Here is a 20,319-nt window from a genome sequence, read left to right on the forward strand (position 1 = left end):
TTCCTCATATCAGTGAGGTCATGTGATACATGTCTTTCTCTGATATGAGGAATTCTTAATCTCAGGAAACAAACTGAGTGTTACTGGAGTGGTTGGGGGTGGGAGGATGGGATGGCTGGGTGATAGACATTGGGGAGGGTATGTGCTACGGTGAGCACTGTGAATTGTGCAAGACTGTTGAATCACAGATCTGTACTTCTGAAACAAATAACGCAACATATTTTAAGAAAAAAGAAAAAGAAGAAGATAACAGGAGAGGAAGAATGAAGGGGAGTAAGTCAGAGGGGGAGATGGACCATGAGAGATGATGGACTCTGAAAAACAAACTGAGGGTTCTAGAGCAGGGAGGGTAGGGGGATGGGTTAGCCTGGTGATGGGTATTAAAGAGGGCACATTCTGCATGGAGCACTGGGTGTTATGAACAAACAATGAATCATGGAACACTACATCAAAAACTAATGATGTAATATATGGTGATTAACATAACAATAAAAAATTTAAAAAAGATATAAATCAGAACTGGAATACTTAAATATGGTAAAATGAAGATGTGTAAAAACGTGAAAGCACTCTAACCCTATTTTCATCCTGTCACATATTAATGTAGAAAATATTCAAGATCTATGCGATTTATGTGATATATGCCTGATGTGAGTATATGTAAAGGAGAAGGTTGCATGTAGAATAAACTATCCAAAGTTCAAAAAAAAAAATTCACACAAACTGGGAGGGAACAAGTAAAACTGTCACTATCTGCAGATGATATGATTCTGTAGAGTGAAAATCCAAAAAACTCAAACAAAAAACACTTAGAACTAATCAGTGATTTCAGTAAAGTTGCAGGATATGAAATCAAGATACAGTAATCATTTGCTTTTCTATACACTAAGAATGAAACATCTGGAAAAGAAATCAAGAAACTTTCCCATTAACAATAACATCAAAAAGAATAAAATATTTAGGAATAAGTTTAACCAAGTAAGTGAAAAATTTGTATAATGAGAACTACAAGACCTGGCTGAAAGAAATCAGACAAGACACAAACAAATGGAAAGACAACCTATGTTCATACATTGGAAAAATAAATATTGTGAAAACATCTATACTACCCAAACCCATCTATAGATTCAACACAATCCACATCAAAATACCAATGGCATTCTTCATAGAAATAGAAAAAAAAATCGTAAAATTTGTCTGGAACCACCACGTAAACACAAATCAACACACAAAGACCCAGATTGGCCAAAGCAATTTTGATTAATAAGAACAAAGCTGCAGGTATCACATTCGGATTTCAAACTACACTACAAGGCTACAGTAATAAAAACAGTATGGTACTGGCACAAAATCAGATACATGGGCCAATAGAACAGAATAGAGAGCTCAGAATGAAGTTTCTAGTTATACAGCCAATTTATAGTTGACAAGAGAGCCAAGAGCAGCACTCAAAAAAAATTCACTCAAAATGGATCAAAGGCTTAAATATAAGACCTGATGCTATAAGACTCCCAGAAGAAAGTGAAGAGAAGAGTGTCCTTGACATTGGTCTTGGCAATGACTTTTTGGATATGACACTAAAAGCACAAATGAGCAAAATCAACAAATGGGACTACAAGAAACCTGAAAACTTTTGCACAGCAAAAGAGACAATTAAGAAAATGAAGAGGCAACCTACAGGACGGAAGAGCATTTTGCAAGCAATATATCAGATAAGGGGTTAATTTCCAAAATATACAAAGGACTCATACAACTCAATAACAAAACCCAAACAATCTGATTTAAGAAGGGCAAGGGTACACTTATCTTGCTGAGCACTGAGTAAGGCATAGAATTGTTGAATCATTATATTGTACACCTGAAACTGATATAATACTGTATGTTTATTATACTTCAGTAAAAAAATGGGCAAAAACCCCTAAATACACCTTTTTCTTAAGAAGACAGAAATGGCCAACGGGTACATGAAAAGATGCTCAACATCACCAATCATCAGGGAAATGTAAATCTACACCACAATGAGGTGTCACTCCATGCCCAGTGGAATGGCCATCAGCAAGAAGACAAATTTTAACAAGTGCTGATGAGGGTGTGGAAAAGATAACTCCTGTACACAATTGAGGCAGCTACAATGGAAAACAGTATTGAGGGTCCTAAAAAATTTAAAAATAGGACTCCCATATGATCCAGTTACCCATATGATTCCGCCTCTGGGTATTTATCCAAAGAAAAGTAAAACACTAACTCAAAAACATATGGGGCGCCTGGGGTGGCTCAGTCGGTTAAGCCTTGCCCTTGGCTCAGGTCATGATCCTGGGGTCCTGGGATCAAGTCCAGCATCAGGCCCCCTGCTTAGTGGGGAGTCTGCTTCTCCCTCTCCCTCTGCCCCCCCTTCTCATGCACTTGCTTGTGCTCCCTCTCTCTCTCAAATGAATAAACAAAGCCCAAAAACATATATGCAGCCCATCTCATTGCAGCATTATTTACAACAGCCAAGATTTGTAAACAACTGTGTCCAACAATAGATGAATGGATAAAGAAGATGTGGTGCCTACATACAATGGAATATTATTCGGCCATGAGAGAGGAGGACATCCTGCCATTTGCTGCAACATGGAGAGACTTCGAGTACGTTATGCCAAGTAACATAAGTCAGAGAGAGAAAGACAAGTATTATACAGTACCACTTACATGTGGAATGTAAAAAAAGCCAAACTTGTAAAAATAGAGAATAAAATGGTGATTACCAGGGGTCAGGGTGTGGCGGGACAGGACAGATGTTGTTTAATAGTACAAACTTCCAATGAGTAGTAAAGAAACGCTTAGGGATATAATGCACAGCACATTGCATTAGACAATATTGTATGATGATCATCAAATGTGCTAGGAGATGAGAACTTAATTATTCTAACTACTAAAAAGAAAGGATAATTATGTTAAAGTGATAGAAGTGTTAATTATCACTACAATGGCATCATATTACAATTTATGATAGTAACAAATTAACATGCTGTACTCTTTAAATTTACACAATGCTGTATGTCAAATATATTTCAAAAAAAAGGGAGAAAAGAAATATACAAGATAAGGCATGAGAAATGAAATATTCACAGATTCAGAGGTAAATGGCAAATGATTACTATGTTCTATCATCACGTAATAATTTTTAAATACTCATGTAAGTGCCTACATACATGTTTGCATACACGTATATGGATAACCAATACTGACTCAGTTAAAGGTTTATTGACCTATAAATAGAGATGTGGAAACATTTTTCATGAAAGACATCCCCCTGGAAAATTAATATGGTAATTGATGGTATCTTCCTATTTTGAATATTTTTCAGAGAATTTTAAATTTTTGGCAGGTAAAGGAGACACCTTGTATATGGCTCCTCATCCATTTCTTTGAATCTTGAAAAGCCAATGTTATTTTCTTTTTATGAATACTTGTGAATATAATGAACACATTTCTTAGGGAAAATTTATAAAATATGGACAAGCAAAAAGAAGAAAATGACGATGGTCCAAAAAGAACGATTTTTAGCAACAAAGAACGATTTTTAGCAACTTAATGTATATTGTTTCAGATATGTATGTATTCATATGCTCCTGTGGCTATGAATATATTTTTTACAGGATCATATTTGGTGGCTGAATAATATTCAGGCATGTAGATAACATAAATACACTATCTGTTTCCACTCGGGTGAGGCATCTCAATCTCCAATTTCTCGTGGCATACTTTTGCCTTTCTTTCTTCAAAACTTATCAAACTTCTTCCATTAGCTGTTTTCCAATCATGCTGAGCATTTAGATTTTTAACATTTTCTGCTGTCCTAAATATTGTTGCACTGAGTGCCTGTGGACCAAAATCATGGGAAAATTCCATGATTATTTCCTTGGGATAAATTCTGGGAAATAGAATTACTAGGTGAAAGGGCATTTACATTAAGGCTTTTGTATATATTGCTCATAAGCCTTCCAGATGTTTATGCCCACTTTCACTTGTCATCAGTTCTGTGTGTGATCCTGATTTCTTCCAGCCTTAATATTTTACCAATTTGCAATCTGTCACCCATCCATGCTCCTCAGAGTTTTGGAAGTTCACCTTACAACATCTCACTGAAAAGATGCAGGGTCAACTAATAAAGAACAAATGCAACCAGGGCATGAACCTGGAAGAATTTGAAGAAAGGATAAAGTGCAAGATGACCTGTGGCTTAGGGCAATCATTAAGATTTATGAGATCTTATTTCATTTTTCAGAGTAAAAATAATAAGGAAGGCAGTAATCTACTTCTTGGGCTTATAATGTGCTATTAAGAGGTGGTAGAGACAAATTTTATTTTTTTCACTGTCTTTTAAATTTAGTCATGAGGAGAATTTTTACCCTGGAAAGTGTTTACTATCAAATTAGGAAAGTAAGGCAATTTTACGTGAGTTCCAGAAAATAACCTCCTAAAATAAAGAAACACCTGGAGGACTATGCAGCACATGACTCCAAGTTTTGAATATCTGAGAGACTACTCTCTGCAAGATGGACTGGATTTCCTCTTTGTAACACAGGACAGATTTGGATGGAACAGAGGGAACTGAGGGAAAAAAAAACCACTTCAACTCACCCTCACACATAGGTGCTTCCTTATCCCAAGTGACCGTACTGCCCAAGAGGAGACAAGCCGCGGAAGGAGAGCCAATGAGTCGATACCTAGAAGCAAAGAATGGAAAATTATACTCTACACTTATTTTCTACTTAAGTTACCATGAGAAAAGAATTGCAGGTAGATGTTACAAATTACGGGCAGATTAAAACATAGGAGACGCCAAGGAAGAAACTTCATCTCCATCTGCAAATTGGTCCTTTACTTCTAAGGACGTTTACATTCTCACCGCTTTCATCCATGTTTATTGCTAGTCCCTCACCACTGAATGCAATGATGCCCTTCTAATGGGACATTTTGTACTTGTCTTTATGGAACCTCAAGAGCTATTCTCTCTATGTAGTACTTCCATCTGGGAAATGATAAGCTCCTGGATTAACAGGGAAGATGTCTTATTGACATATTTACATTCTCTAGAACCTTGCCTAGAGACTTTCAACCACGTGGTACTCAAAAAATAGCTGTTGAGTGAAGGATAGGATGCTGGCTTTGCTAAGATGACTCATATGTAAAAGGAGGGAGTACTTACCTATTGTGCCATAAAATCATTCAAAGTAGGTCACAAAGATTGGAACATTTCATCATCACTTATATTTTTATTTATTAGGTATCTATATTGTTATTGTAAGAAATGTCACAAAGGATATTCAACTAAGCTATTCACACATTCCACGTAGAGTAGGGTTAAACTTGACTAAGTAAAAAGGTAAGGGGTATAATGTAATGTAATATAATAGTGAGTAGTTACTGGAACAGCTAAGAGCTTTGCTTTTTGATTACCCAAGACATGTGATCAGGGCAGTAACCACTTGTAGCAGAGTCTACCGGTATCTCTAGTGTCTACTTTCCTCTTTGGCATTAGTGATGGAACCCTGTATTTTTAACTGGGCCATTGGCCACATTCATAAAGGTTCCCTACAGTTGTGTATAGCCATGTGACCAAGTTCTGGCTGCAGGGATGCACCTAGAGTGTCTTGTGAAACTTCTGGAAAGTGTCTTTAAAGGGATGGGTATTCCTTTCTTCCATTGTTTCTCTTTGCTGGCTGGAGTTGGACCATGGGATGACACAGTCTCAAATGGAAGGATCCCAGGTTTATGCAGATCATGGAGCCACCTTAACTTAGTCCTGGATTTGTACATTTTACTGTTTTCTTGGAGAACTGCCCCTGCTTCTTAACCTGAGACAGAAGTAAAATATTATCTTATTTAAGCCTCTGTTATTTTGTTTGTCCTGTCTTTTACAGCTTAATCTAATCCTAACTTATATACCAGGTCTTCCAAAATCAGTGATATAAAGGTGACGGGAACTATGTGGGTAGAGCAATGGCAGTGAATACTTTTGTAGACACATTGAGTCACTTTTATATTTAGGTAGTGATTGAGTTTTACTTATTGTTGCTTGTTTTTTTTTTTATTAACTATGTTGTAAAATCTTTTCAAATGTGCCAACAAAATTTACTCTTCAAAATTTCTTCAAAGAAACAATTTGAGAAGCAGTAGTGTATTTCCCTCTGCCTTTCTCCTATCATGCATTTAACAGTTGTCTTATGAGCACAGGATCATGGATGTCCCCTGACTTTTGACTACAGACATTGCTTTTAATGTGTTCACTATGACTAAGTTAGAGAATTGAAGTAAAAAATGTGAGGCAGGTTCCAGTCTATGTATGGCTGTAAAAAACGGAGTATTTTTGAATGTATTATGAAACACTAATACGCTCTCCAGTAGCAATTATGTTGTAATTTTTCTGACTTGATTTCCCATCTCTCTGAAATTCTTTTACTCAAGCCTACTCCTTAGCTTCCCTGGACATTAGGAATTCAGGTGGCCATGAAGCTAAACCACTGATCAAGAAGAGCCATGAGATTCCCTTCCTTACAGGCAATAGGCACACTGTGCAGAAGCATGCTGAGACAGACATTAGAGAGGCTATTACATAAGGTCAGGGATGGGATATGTAGGGGCTGGAACATGGTGCTACTCTGTCCTTCCTATTTTGTTCAAGGACTTTCAACTAGTTTGGAGTAGAGGGGCTCTATGGAGACATTCAATAGGCTGCAAATGATTAAAAGTAGCTCACAGATATGATTCTGCAGCACATTCAACTGTGTGTTAAACTTTGTATCTTACAGAGAATGTAAGCTTTCTTTCTAGGAGCCATTTATAAAAGTTGTAACATATCATTCCTCAGAGTGTACCCCAATAAATTTGCACATAGGAAAAATCAAAACAGCTATACACTCTCATTATAATACAATAACACTAGCAATTTAATAACCACAGGATAAATACAAAATTCAAAAGTTTGGATCTTGGTCAAAGACAAAAATAAAACAGCCATTGCAGATTACTTGTAGGATAAGAGTAACACATGATCAGTGAGTCATGTGCTCCACTCTTCAAAGTGTTTAACATAGATTCACTTACTTAATCTTTAAAATAATGCTTTGAAGTGAATATTATGCCTAGCTCCCATTTTATAAGAGAGAAAACAGAGTTTAACAAATCTGTTCAAATTCACATGACAGATATTGAGGTTAGAGTTTGAATGTCAATTGGCCTCAGCAGCCTGTAGTGATAAACCCGACATTATTCAGTGCCTTCATTATAAATGCTGATGCAAATATTACTCGTTGAAAATTTCTGGGGTGCTAATGCCAAAACTGTCTTTAGAGAAAATTTAATACTTTTGTTATTTGACAAGAAAAATTTCAGGGGCACCTGGGTGGCTCAGTTGGTTAAACATCTGACTTTGGCTCAGGTCATGATCTCAGGGTCCTGGGATCGAGCCCCACGTCTCTGTGCTAAGTGGGGGGTCTGCTTGTCCCTCTGCCCCCAACCCCTGTACTCTTTCTCTCTCAAATAAATAAATAAATAAATAAATAAATAAATAAATAAAATCTTTAAAAAAATAAAAAAAGAAAATTTTCAAATAAATGAACCCAATGTTTTACTTTAGATGTTTTAAAGACTATAAACATGAACATATAAAGGAAGCTGGTCTGAGGAATTAATAAATCAATAAGTATGAAAAACAGAACAGAAATGATAAGTAAATCTAAGAGCAGTTTCTTTAAATAGAGTAGAAATGATAAACAAATCTAAGAGCAGTTTCTTTAAAGGCTGATTAAAACAAACAAATCTTGGTCAATTGTAACTTCACAAAAGAACAAATCTACAGATACACAAGAATGAGAAAATAGTTATAATCATAGATATTGAGGAAATTTTTATAAAAGACACATTATAAAATACTTTATAAAAATATTATGTCCTCTCTATCCCAATGAAATTGAAAACATCTGTGAGATGTGTCATTTTGTAGGAAAAATATAATTTATCAGGATGTACGTAGAAATAGGTAGAACAGCTGATAAACCCTTATCTGTCTGAGTCTCTGTTTTCAATCTGTGTGGATACATACCTAGGATTGGAATTGTTGGGTCACATGGTAATTCCATGGTAACTTTGGAATCACTGAACTGCTTCCCACAGAGGCCGCACCAGTTCACATGCCCACTAGGGATCCCACTAGCAACCACAGGGTTCCATTTTCTCTACATCCTCCCTATACTTTATTTTTCATTAAAAAAAATTTTTTTTAGATCCATCCTATAACATGTGAAATGGGTTTGATGTGTTTTTTTAATGACTAATATTTAGTATCTGTTCATGTGTTTCCTGGACATTTGTATATCCTCTTTGGAGAAATGTCTATTCCAATCCTTTGCCCATTTTTTCAATTGCATTGTAAGCATTTCTGTTGTTGAATTGCAGGACTTCTTTATATAATCTGTGTATGAAATCCTTGTTAGAGAAATGATTTACAAATATTCTTTGCCAATCTGTGGGCTCTCTTTTCACTGTCTTGATAACATCATTGATGTTGACTGGGGCTACAGTCATTTGAAGGACTGATGAACTAAGAAATCAGAAGTCCTTGTTGGGGGCAGGAGGGTGGTGGTGAGGGCAGAATCGATGATTTCCAGATACGGCACTGATGCTTGTGTCCAATTTAACCAGCTCTCCCTTCTAAGGGCAACTGAGCTCAATGGACATCTGAGTTACATGTGAATTTTCAGATAAAAATCCTAGAAGAACTCATAGCAAAATATTAACTATGATGAGTGGTAGAATGCTGGGTGGTGATTTTTTTGATTTTTGTGTTATTCATGGCTTCCAAATATGTCTGATGCATATATGTTTCCTTTTCTAATCCAATTAAATCTTATTTTTTTCTCTGAATTTATTGTGGCAACTGAAAGTACACATTCCTTAATTGCTCCCTCTACGTCGAGGCAGTGGTATCTAGCATGGTTCCCTGTGCCAAGGAAGAGTTGAGGGCAAGAACTCCATGAATGATCCTGCTTGGTGTACATGTTAAAATTACTTTTCCCAGAGCTACTGCATCATTAAGACTTCCTCTCCAATCCCTACTTCAAGGTCCTCCAACTCGCTATAGTACTTGCTGATCTTAGTTAAGAATGTTGCCTGCATTGTTCCGCTAGCATTTCTCCTTTTACTCATTTAGCAAGCTGGTCCTTTTTATCCAGTGAATATCTTACCAGGTTTCACATGTATTACCTTCAGCAGGAGCCTGGTGCCCTCCCCTCATTAAAATACAAGTAGAGATTGCTACTTCTTTTTTATATTCCTTTGTCCATATGCCAATGTTCAAGCTACCATCTCTACCCAGAAGTCCTTATTGCTAACTTTTTGAAGTGCAGGTGATAGTCTAGTCTGCCTGTGTCAGACCAGGTCAGAGACAGTATTGTTCTGGAACCCATATCCTAGTGATAGTGCTCTCAACTCACCCTTCATTACAAGAATAATGAACTGTTGATCCAAACTGGGTATCCGTGTTTATATGTACCATGCCATTGAAGGGTTCTGGTGGAGCTTCACATGATTTTCCTATGGGAAACAAGCAGAATTTGGGGCTACGTGTAGAGTTCAATTTACCTTTGTTTTTAAGGTTCAGCCCAGAGTGTAGCATACTGAACAGCCTATATACTTCTGATTGCTCCACAGAAATGACCACTTTGAGGAAATTCACCATACAAGCTCAGAATCAAGCAGCTACAGAGCACTGCTTTTTAAAAGACTACTCCTGAATCTCCCAATAAAAGTCATTTATGGATAAATAATTATTTTCTCATCCCATCAGCCTAAATTAACAGCCTCACAATTTGGTATTTCCCCTCCATCTGGGTTAGCCAAGCACCGTTCACTGTGACCTACATAATTTTCTTTGGTGTCCCTATTTCATTCATTTCCAGGTTTTAGCCATCAAAGATCAATACCAGTGATTGGAAATTTCCCCCGGGATTCCTTTTGTGAGAGACATTCCTGTGACATGAATATCGAGTCAAGGCACAGACTCCAGGCAATAAGAAAGGCTGACTGACAGGGCACCTGGGTGGCTCAGTCATTAGGCGTCTACCTTTGGCTCAGGTCATGATCCCAGGGTCCTGGGATCGAGCCCCGCATTGGGCTCCCTGCTCGGTGGGGAGTCTGCTTCTCCCTCTCCCACTCTCCCTACTTGTGTTCCCTCTCACGCTGTGTCTTTCTCTGTCAAATAAATAAATAAATCTTAAAAAAAAAAAAAAGAAGGAAAGGCTGACTGAAAAAGTCTACCCTCCATTTAAATGCCTTGGGCAAACCTAGATGTCTTGCCTACAAAATTTGAACAAATTAAATCGGATCCCACAGAGGCCTTGACATACGTGAAGGAGCTCCCAGGATGGCATTACTCACGTCTACAGATACCTTCGGCACTCGACCAGACCAAGTTTTCTAAGCAGGTGATAGAAAACATATCCTCAAAATACCCAGGGGAACATTCATAATTCAAAGATGTCCCAATCGGAAACTCAGACTCATCAGTCAGGGTTGTAGGTTTGGCAAACGGAAACTCTTCTGGGGCTTTGCAGTAACCTGGAGAGCAAAACCATAGGAATACCACAGTGAACAGAGTGATTTCCACCCTACTTCCTCATTCTTTCCAATGAAACTGGTAGATGGGCTCAGAGAAACAGAGACTTACAATAATGGCAAAAGGTTTTCTTCCCCTTCAAGTTACTTTAGGATGGTGCTTTCCAACAGCATCTACTCATCAGGAAATTTTTTACTACTTGGAAGACTATTCACCTTTCTGGCCTCTCTGCTCTTGTTTCACCAAAGCAAGAATTTTAGCTAATGGTTTCATGTGTCAGGCCTATTAGACTTGCCTGTGTTTGGGTTAACCATTCTTATTCTCATTTCTTGGTGTTAATATACTCATGGATATCAACACATATTTTACCTTTATTCCTCCCCACCTCCTTCTCAGGGTGTCTACCGTAAGCAGCCTCTCTGGCTCTAAATAGCAGTCACTGCTTGTAGTGGGTTGAATGATGTTCCCCAAAAGGTACATCCATCCAGGACCTCACCATGGAATCTTATTTGGAATAAGGGTCTTTTCAGCTGTAATTAAGGTAACACTCTGAAGATGAAATGAGATTTTTGAAAGGTATTTAAAAATTGTTTACTTCCTTGATATAGTCTATTTAAAATCAATTGATATTTGTAATGCTACTGCTTTTGGCATAAATATTTATATATATATTTCCTTTTCTTTCTGTGGATTGCTTTTGCTTAGTGTTTTATAAGGAGCTTTTAATAGTGTGATTGGGGGATTAAAATTTCTAAGTAAAAAAGAAAAAATAAAGATAAGATTGTCCTGGATTACCAGGGTGGGCCCTAAATACAGTGATAGGTGGTATCTATAAGAGAAAGGACAGGGACATTTGATACACAGAGACACAGGGGAGAAGGCTGTGTGAAGACAGAGGCAGGGATTGGAATGATGTGTCTACAAGCCAAAGAATGCCAGGAGACCAGAAGCTGAGAGAGGCAAAGGATTCTCCTTTAGAGTCATAGGAGGGAATGCAGCCCTGCCAACACCTTGATTTCAGACTTTTAGCCCTCAGATCTGTGAAAGAACACATTTCTCTTGTTTTAAGCCATTTAGTTTGCGGTAATTTTATGGCAGCCCTAGGAAACTACTGACCATTCTCATTTTGATGCTAAGCCAGATATTTAAGAACAATGACAAAACAGACTAAGCCATTGAGCAGCTTTGTCTAAGCAGCTATGTCTTATTAGTGGAAGGGTAGATTGCGTGCTGCATATTTTGAATAGAGTCTGTACTCAACTATCTCCTTTTTGGAGGAGACTGCTTCTATTTGCCCATTCAATATGCATGGCTGTTGGCCTAGGCCACTTCATTTAAAGAAATCTCACTGGATTCTAATATAACCATCCAGCTGGAATGGGAGAGACACCAAAGAAAGGTTAAATGCCTTTCATCATGTGTTGCCTTTTCTCATTGGCTTGCTTTTCTCTCTCATGTGGTATTCCAAGCCTGGTGCCACGTTCCCAGTATACTCCCGCTTCCACCTTGGGAAGGCCTACAGTCAGGCCTCAAGAACCAGGTAACCTCCAGTCTTTAGGAAGAAAAAGCCTCTTCCTTTTTTGTATTCTTCCTTGAGCTGATCTTTCCTTGCCTCTAACATTCAGAATGGAAAAGTTCAAGGACAAAGATTAAGGTGGGTCTCAGAAGCCAGGTGACAAATGGGCATACTTTGAGTCAAGGTCTTAAGCTACCAAGGTCGAGTCTTTTTGGTTACTTAGCCTATTTAGCATAGGACTAGCTAAAGCCTTAGCTAAATAACATCCACATTGCCAGTTTGATCCTTTGCATGCCCATGAACTTGCGGGGAGTGTATATCAGTTATCCTGGCATTGGTTAGTGATCATACCAGTTGTTCTCAAGTCCTCTCCAAAGAAAATGTATTTCTTCTTGATTTATACACAATGCTTACTAATTTCCCCTCACCCTTTCCTTTTTCCTCTTACCCCACTCTGTTCACCACTGCACCAGCAAGAAGAGTTATTCACATCTTACTACTCAAACACAGCTTGGCACTGTTGGACTCATCTGTTTTAACTATGGCATGCAACTCTGACATTTTCACTTATGACAATGTTAAACTCACAAACAAACACCATAATTTTATGGAAATATGAAGGATCTTGGCCAGATGTTCTGAATCCATTCGGGGTACATGGGTACTAACCAGCAGGACCAGCAGGTTCACAGCGAGGGGCAGGGCCGCTCCAAATTCCCCTCCCTTGACCGTCACTTGTGCAGTGGATGGTGCTCTCCCCGATGAGATTGAAGGTCATCCCTCTGGCTGGGTGGTGGTCACACGTGTAAGTAATGTCCTTTCCATAGGGAATGTCTCCCTGAGAAGTTCCGGTGTAGTGCCCGTTAAGGATAGAGGGAGGATTTGGACAAAAGATTTCTGGAAAAAACACAAGTGCTATAAGTTACATTAAAATGTTTATATTTTTAATCTGAGTTGATTCCACAATTATGGGATGTGCTGTGACTGTGCTGTCAATTAAATAATTAACTCTCAAAAGAGTATAAACCACAAAATAAATACATTAGGTCTCTGTTGAGATGCTTCTGAATAAAATGACACTGAAATCAAAGCCCAGAAGGGACTTAATCATCCTGAACTCTTTGGAGAGTTAAGATTTCTGGATAATTGAGAGCTCATTCTTTTAAAATAGACAACAGTCTTCTTAACTCCAATGAGAAGAAAATCAACCATTTAGTAAGAAAGTTATCGATCAATTCAACAGGAATTTTTTGAGGACCTATTTTAAGTACTATCTTAAGCACAAGACAGAGAAACTCTCTTTTGACATCAAGGATCTTCACCCCAGAGAGATCTTTCAAAATATATTATACATGTACTATTTGTCTATCACTGATTTAATCTTTTCTTGTTGACTCGAGGCTGTTATGCTCAAAAACAAAATGGATGGTTATAGTAATGCCATCACAATGAGTGAAACATCACAATGGTCCTATACACGATCCAGAAGATGCAGAAATGTTATGACTTTTGAGATATTTATTAGCTTTTACAGGTTTTTTTTTCTCATTGCAGAAATACACATTTCTTCTTTTGAGCATAACTGTCTGGAGGTATTCCTTTCCCTTTCTGATTTGATCTGTATTTGGGAGAGGATACCGCAGCTTAAAGAATTATGAACAATCAAAAGGTGGAATAGCTTAACCAATGTTTACACTCTAGTAAGTGATTTTTGGTGTCATCTGGGTTCATGGGAGTATTTTTTCTTTCTTTCCTTCATGCTTCTTAACTATATTCCAGGAAAGTGAAGATTTTCAAATAGCTGACTTTCAGATACGAAGGATGTAACTATTGAGTTTCATTATATAAATCAATACAAAATTTCCAAACGACTTTAGAGCAAAGTATTCATGTGAAAACATTCTATTATAAACACATATGTTTCAATAGCTATGATCAGAAGATGAAACAACATCCTGTTTGATTTCATGAAGAAATAAATGGGCAGATTGAATATATTAGTAGTGTTTCTGTATTTAACACATTATATTTCTGTCCTCTTAAAAACAATTATAAACAACAGGAAAGCAAGGTCTTAGTCTTTCTTTGTTGCAAGGAAACAACTTCTTTACAGGTGTATTCCCAATGTCGAATTATTTTATTGCATTACCCTATTTTTTTTGTAATAACACTTGGTATTGTCTGAAATAGTCTATGTGTTTGCTTGCCATTATTTTTAAAGATTTAGTTATTTCAAGGGAGAGAGAGAGAGAGAGAGCACAAACAGGAAAGGCAGAGGGGGAGGAAAGAGACTCTTAAGCAGACTCTGAGTTCAGCTGTGAGCTTAATGTGGGGCTCAATCCCATGACCCTGAGACTGAGACCAGAGCCAAAACCAAGAGTCTGACGCTTAACTGACCTTGCCACCCAGGGGTCCCTGTTTGTTATTTTATTTTTTTTTTGTCTTTCCCTCTACACAAGAATATAAACAACATGAAAGCAGGGTCCTAGTCTGTTTTGTTTACAGCTGTATTCCCAATGTCTACAAGACTGGTTGGCACACAGCAGGTGCTCAAAATTATTTGTCAAAAGAATGAGGCTAGAAATGAATAGCTGATTGAGACAAAGATAGAAAAGCTATCATTTTTGACAGGAAAAATGCTTCAGGCTCTAAATTTCCCTCTATCTATGAAGTATTTCTCTCCATTTGTAGCACACATTATACTTATAAACATTTATAGGATGATCCCCAAAACACATGATGAAACAATCCTTGCAACAAAGAGAGATGTCGATCCAAAGTGAAGATCAACAAAGGGGCAAATATTAGGTAATTTTACAGGCAAAACACATTAAACGAACAAACAAGCAAACAAAATACGGAGGGAGGTGCCGACCTGAACAGGCATTCTTTGTACTCACGTTCACACACAGGAACACTGTGATTCCAAAGGCTTTCCGTTCCAACCAAGACGCAGTAACTAGCAGAACTGCCCTTTAAATGGAACCTGAGGAACAAAAGTCGCAGTGACTGGGTGAGTGCACCGTTTCTCTCTCCTGTTCTGCTGAAATACAGTTTAATGCCTCAGTTAAATCCCAGGGGGAAGAGCCCAGCTCGTTGGCTTTCCCAGCTGATAGAGGCTCTAAAATCAAAACATTTGGCAGGATTGTGGTTTCCATTGAGGACAGAGCAATAACAACAGTGTCTGGTTGTCGACCCTCAGGAGGTCATCTGTCCTGTCTGCCCTCAGACAGCTCCCTGTCTCTGTAAGGAGCTCTGTTCTCTAGGGCACACCATAGCACTTTCCTCTCTAGTGGCTCAGGAGGAAAATGACTCCCGATTCGAGCAGGTCAATCAGGGAAAGTGAGGAAAGACAGCAGAGAGTGCTGTTTTGGGCCAAAACTTTTGGAATGCTCCTGAATGACGCCTGTGGCATATCCACATTAGTGATGAGTCAAGCCAAATTATCTAGGACAAATAAGAAAAGGTGAGAAGAGAGGATTCTTTGGAGGCCCATCCTCCTAAAACATCTGGCTTATTGTCAGAGCAGCGGCTGCCTGGATTGCCTCCAGGACTTTGTTGGGTGACAGATATTTGCTGCCTGCCAAGGGATCCTCATAATATATTGAGGACACCTGCTCTGTCATCCATGATTTTTACCTGTCATCCATGATTTTTAATTTTGCCTCTAAAATTACCTAATCTTTGCCCCTTTGTTGATCTTCACTTTGGATGTGTGTTGGAACATAATACCAAGGTCATGAAGATTCCCATAAACAGTTCATGACAGAGGGGGGGCAAGAGGGTGGCAGAGTAATGGACCTCGTTTCGTCTGGTCTCTTGAATTTAGCAGGATAGCTATCAAACCATTCTGAACACACACGAATTCAACTGAGATGTAAGAAGATTTATCTGGATCTCCACAAGCAGAAAAATGACTACTTTTTTACAAAGTAGGAGGTGCAGAACCTTGAATCCTTGGGGGAAATATCCTAAGATAAGCAGAGGGGGAGGAAGCCTCCAAAAGCCAGTCGCTGGAAAGTGATATAACACCAGAGCAAAAAAATCGGGACCCTTGGAAATCTACTCTAGTGAAAGGCATCCCCTTCTGAAAAGGGCACAGGGGGCGAATAGGGCAGAATTCTAGGTGGATCACTGTGGTCTCAGGATTCCAGGAGACTCAGAAAGAATGGGGGAGCCCAAACCAATAGAGTGCCCAAGCAGTGGAGCGAGGACACTGGTTACGGTCAGGGAGCCCAGAGGGGAATTTTTGCTCCAGGCACCATAAACTGTGAGCTGAGCCGGTAGGGAGACCGCCCTCTGCCTAAGCACCCTGAAAAGGACTAGAAGGTGCGGGCTGTCTAACATCTTAGGGGAGATATAGAATGGCTTGTGCCCATGACAGGGACAGCTCTCAGGGCAGTGTGGCCCACGAGGAGATGGTGGGGCGGCACCCAGCGTGACCTAGGAGCTGTGGAGGAGGGTGCACATGCGAGCCCAGGGCCACTGGCAGTTGAGGAGTCACAAAGCACTGAGGCGCTCGAGGTTCCCTGTGACTCCCCTGGGAGAGGTGCTGTGGGCATGAGTTGCATGAGTCTGTGGAGTTTGGGACATGCCCAGGTGGAGATGGATTGATCTGGAGTATTTGTTGAGGCAGGGGGGACCACGACATTGTGGCACTGGGCCAGAAATTACCCCACGGCCACGTATGCTCTGACCCTCTAAAGAGAAGCAGAGAAGCAGAAAGACGCCAGGGAACCAAAGCCATGCAGCCAACCAGCTCACATTAAGCCCATCCCCCTGACAAGGGGTGGGGTAAATCCACGAGGCAAAGAAGCCTGGGGAGCTGAGCAGCAGGCCCCTCCCCCAGAAGACAGACTGGAAGAACAGGTAAATGATAAGCTTATTTCCGCACAAGACTGTAAAACTTCAGGGTCAGGAGAAAATAATATAGGGAGCTCCAGGTGTTCCCTCACAACTCGCTTATACTTCAGGCTAAAATTTTACATTTCTTTTTTACTTTCTTTTCTTATTCTCTCTTTTTTTTTTTTTTTTTACTAACCCTGCCCCTGTTTCAAATAGATTCTTATTTCCCAACCTATGTTTTTAAGTTGTTTCTTAACTTTTTTTTTCACATATATGTTTTATAGATTTATGCCCCATACTAGCCCGTTTTTCACTCTATTCAATTTTATCTTGATATATATGTAAGTTCTGATTTCTTTACAATTTTGGGATATAGTGTCTTCTAACACACAGACCAAAAATCAAGCAGGAATGAGCAGATCACCCTGCTGTGTCCACCCTGAGAGATTATAATCGCTCTCCCCGCCCCCACTCTTTTTTTCCCCTCTTTCTTTTCTCTTTCTTTTTTATTGTTTTGGATCATCTTGGCTTTGGTGGTGTATCTGTGGTAACTTTTGACCACTTTGTATTTTTTCTAAGGTGCATTTTGCTTGGGGGTCGTGATTGATATTTTGGACTCTGTACATTCCCTCAAACATCCCTCAACAGAATGACAAGGAGGAGCTCCCAACAAAGAAAAGAACCAGAGACAGTGTCCTCTGCCACAGATCTAATGGATACGGATACAGGCAAGAAGTCAGAGATAGACTTCAGGGTAGGAATCATGAAGTCAATAGCTGGGCTTGAGAAAAGCATCAGTGACAATATAGAATCTGTGAGGGCAGAAATGAGATCTAATCAGGCTGAACTTAAAAATGCTATGAATGAGATGCAGTCTAACCTGGATACTCTAACAGTCAAGGTAAATGAAGCAGAAGAACAAATTAGTGATCTAGGAAAGGAAGGAGGCTGAGGAAGATAGTGATAGGCAACTAGTAGCCCATTGGAACAGACTTAGACAATGATGCCATGAAATGTTCCAATATCAGAATTATTGGGATCCCTGAGGGGGTGGAGAGAGAGAGAGAGAGAAAGATAGAGAGAGGACTAGAAGGTATATTTGAGCAAATCATAGCTGAAAACTTCCCTAATCTGGGGAAGGAAACAGGCATTCGTGTCCAAGAGGCAGAGAGGACCCCATCCAAAATCAATAAAAATAGATCAATGCCCCAACATATAATAGTGAAGCTTGCAAATCTTAGAGCCAAGGAAGCTATCCTGAGAATAACTAGGGGAAAGAGATTTCTTACATATGGAGGGAGGAATAACATCCGAATAACATCAGACCTATCCAGAGACCTGGCAAGCCAGAAAGGGCTGGCAAGACATATTCAGGGTAGTAAATGAGAAGAACATGCAGCCAAGAATACTTTATCCAGCAAGGCTGTCATTCAGAATGGACGGAGAGATAAAGAGCATCCAGGACTGGCAGAAACTGAAAGAATATGTGACCACCAAGCCAGCCCTGCAAGAAATATTAACGGGGATTCTATAAAAGAAGAAAGACCTCGGAGGCGGAGCAAGATGGCGGAGGAGTAGGAGACCTAGATTTCGTCTGGTCTCAGGAATTCAGCTGAATAGGGATCAAACCATTCTGAACACCTACGAACTCAACAGGAGATCGAACAGGAGAGTAGCAACAACTCTCTGAACAGAGAAGCGACCACTTACTGGAAGGTAGGACGTGCGGAGAAGTGAATCCGAGGCGATATTCGGGAGGAGAGACGGCGGGGGAGGGGCCTCCGTCGGCCGCTTCTGGCAAGTGCTAGAGCCGCGGAGCACAAAATCGGACCTTTTAGAAGCCGGCTCCGCTGAGGGACGTCGCTCCAGTGGCTAAGCGGGGGTGGAACCCTCGCGGGACAGTGGGGTCTCAGGACCCTTGGGGTCACAGAAAGACCGGGGGTGCCTGAGTGCGGCAGAGCTCCCAGGGATCGGAGCGGGGAAGCCGGCTGCAGGGACGGAGCCAAGGCGCGGGCTCTCAGCTCGGGGTTGCCATAAACTGTGATCCACGGCCCAGTCGGGCCACTGCTCCTGCAGCAGGGACCCAGCAGGCAGCAGATCCGGGGAGACTCCCCTTACTTCCCGGGGAGGAGCGGCGCGGGAGTGCACCGCAGGGATCTGCTGGGTTTGGAGATTCCACACGGGGTCGGGTGCCAGAGATAGCAACGCTCGGTCACAGGCCGGGTGAGCACGGAGTGCGGCCGGAGACCAGGGACAAGGGAGTGACTGCTTTTCTCTGGGGGCGCACTGAGGAGCAGGGCCCCGAGTTCTCAGCTCCTCCGGGCGCAGATTGGGAGGCCACCATCTTTGCCCTGGTCCTCCAAGGCTGTACGGAGAGCTTGCAGGGAACAAAAGCTCCTGAGATCAAACCCCAGCAGCTTGCTTAGCCCAGACCGACAAGGGCGGGGCAATTCAGCCTCCGGCAAAGACATTTGGAAACCACGGCAACAGGCCCCTCCCCCAGAAGATCAGCACGAACAGCCAGCAAGCCAAGACCAAGTTTACCGATCAAGGAGAACGGGAGAACTCCAGGCTAGGGGAATACTGCAAATAGAATTCATGGCTTTTTTTTTTACCATAATTCATTAGTTCATCAAAGTTAATTTTTGTTAACTGTTTTTTTTTCTTTTTCTTTTTCCCTTTTTCAACCAACATCTTATCGATCTCTTTTTAAAAAAAAAAGACATTTTTTATTTTTCATTTTTAGAGTCATATTTTATCCCTTCATAGTAGTTACCCTTATTTTTGGCATATATATATAAGTTGTTCTCTCTTTAAAATTTTGAGATACAGTTTCTTCTAACAGATAAAAATATACCCTAAATCACTAGTGTATGGTTCTGTTCTAGTCTCCTGCCTGATCACATTCTCTCCCTTTTTTTTTTTTTTAATCTTCTTTCTTTTTTCAAACAACTTCTTATCTTATCAAGTCCTTTTATAAAATCTTTTATAATTTTCATCTTTACAGTCATCTTCTATCCCTTCATTGTATCAACCCTTATTTTCTACGTATGTCTTTCTTCCTTTAAAATTTTAGGAGGCACTTTTTTCTAACAGACCAAAATATGCCCAAAATCTAGTGTGTGGCACTGATCTATGCACTAGCCTGATCATATTTGATCACATTCTGCTTTTTTTGTATTGTTCTGTTTTTGTTTTTATCTTTTTTCTTTTTTTTCTCTTTCTTTTTTTTTTTCTCTTTCTTTTTTCTTTCTTTCCCTTTCTTTTCCCCTGGTTTCAGGTCTTTTCTGATTTGTATACAGTATATTTTCTGATTTGTATACAGTATATTTGTTAGCATTTGGTTCTCTCATCATCT

General features: G+C 39.8%; 1 protein-coding gene across 2 annotated transcripts in view; it reads right to left on the bottom strand.

Annotated features, from left to right (window-relative positions):
- Positions 1–20,319, bottom strand: part of CR2 (complement C3d receptor 2) — a 112,955-nt gene that overhangs the window by 20,371 nt on the left and 72,265 nt on the right. For both annotated transcript variants that reach the window (XM_073884452.1, XM_025855183.2), the window contains exons 8-12: positions 15,017–15,102; positions 12,786–13,013; positions 10,423–10,602; positions 9,480–9,579; positions 4,627–4,712 (exon numbers count right to left, since the gene is read on the bottom strand). In XM_073884452.1, the coding sequence (XP_073740553.1) occupies positions 4,627–4,712; positions 9,480–9,579; positions 10,423–10,602; positions 12,786–13,013; positions 15,017–15,102 (680 nt within the window). The remainder of the gene's footprint in view (positions 1–4,626; positions 4,713–9,479; positions 9,580–10,422; positions 10,603–12,785; positions 13,014–15,016; positions 15,103–20,319) is intronic.

This window comes from Callorhinus ursinus, unplaced genomic scaffold (genome assembly GCF_003265705.2).
Source record: "Callorhinus ursinus isolate GAN/ISIS: 27379988/994484 unplaced genomic scaffold, GSC_fseal_2.0 scaffold57, whole genome shotgun sequence".
Lineage (NCBI taxonomy): Eukaryota > Metazoa > Chordata > Mammalia > Carnivora > Otariidae > Callorhinus > Callorhinus ursinus.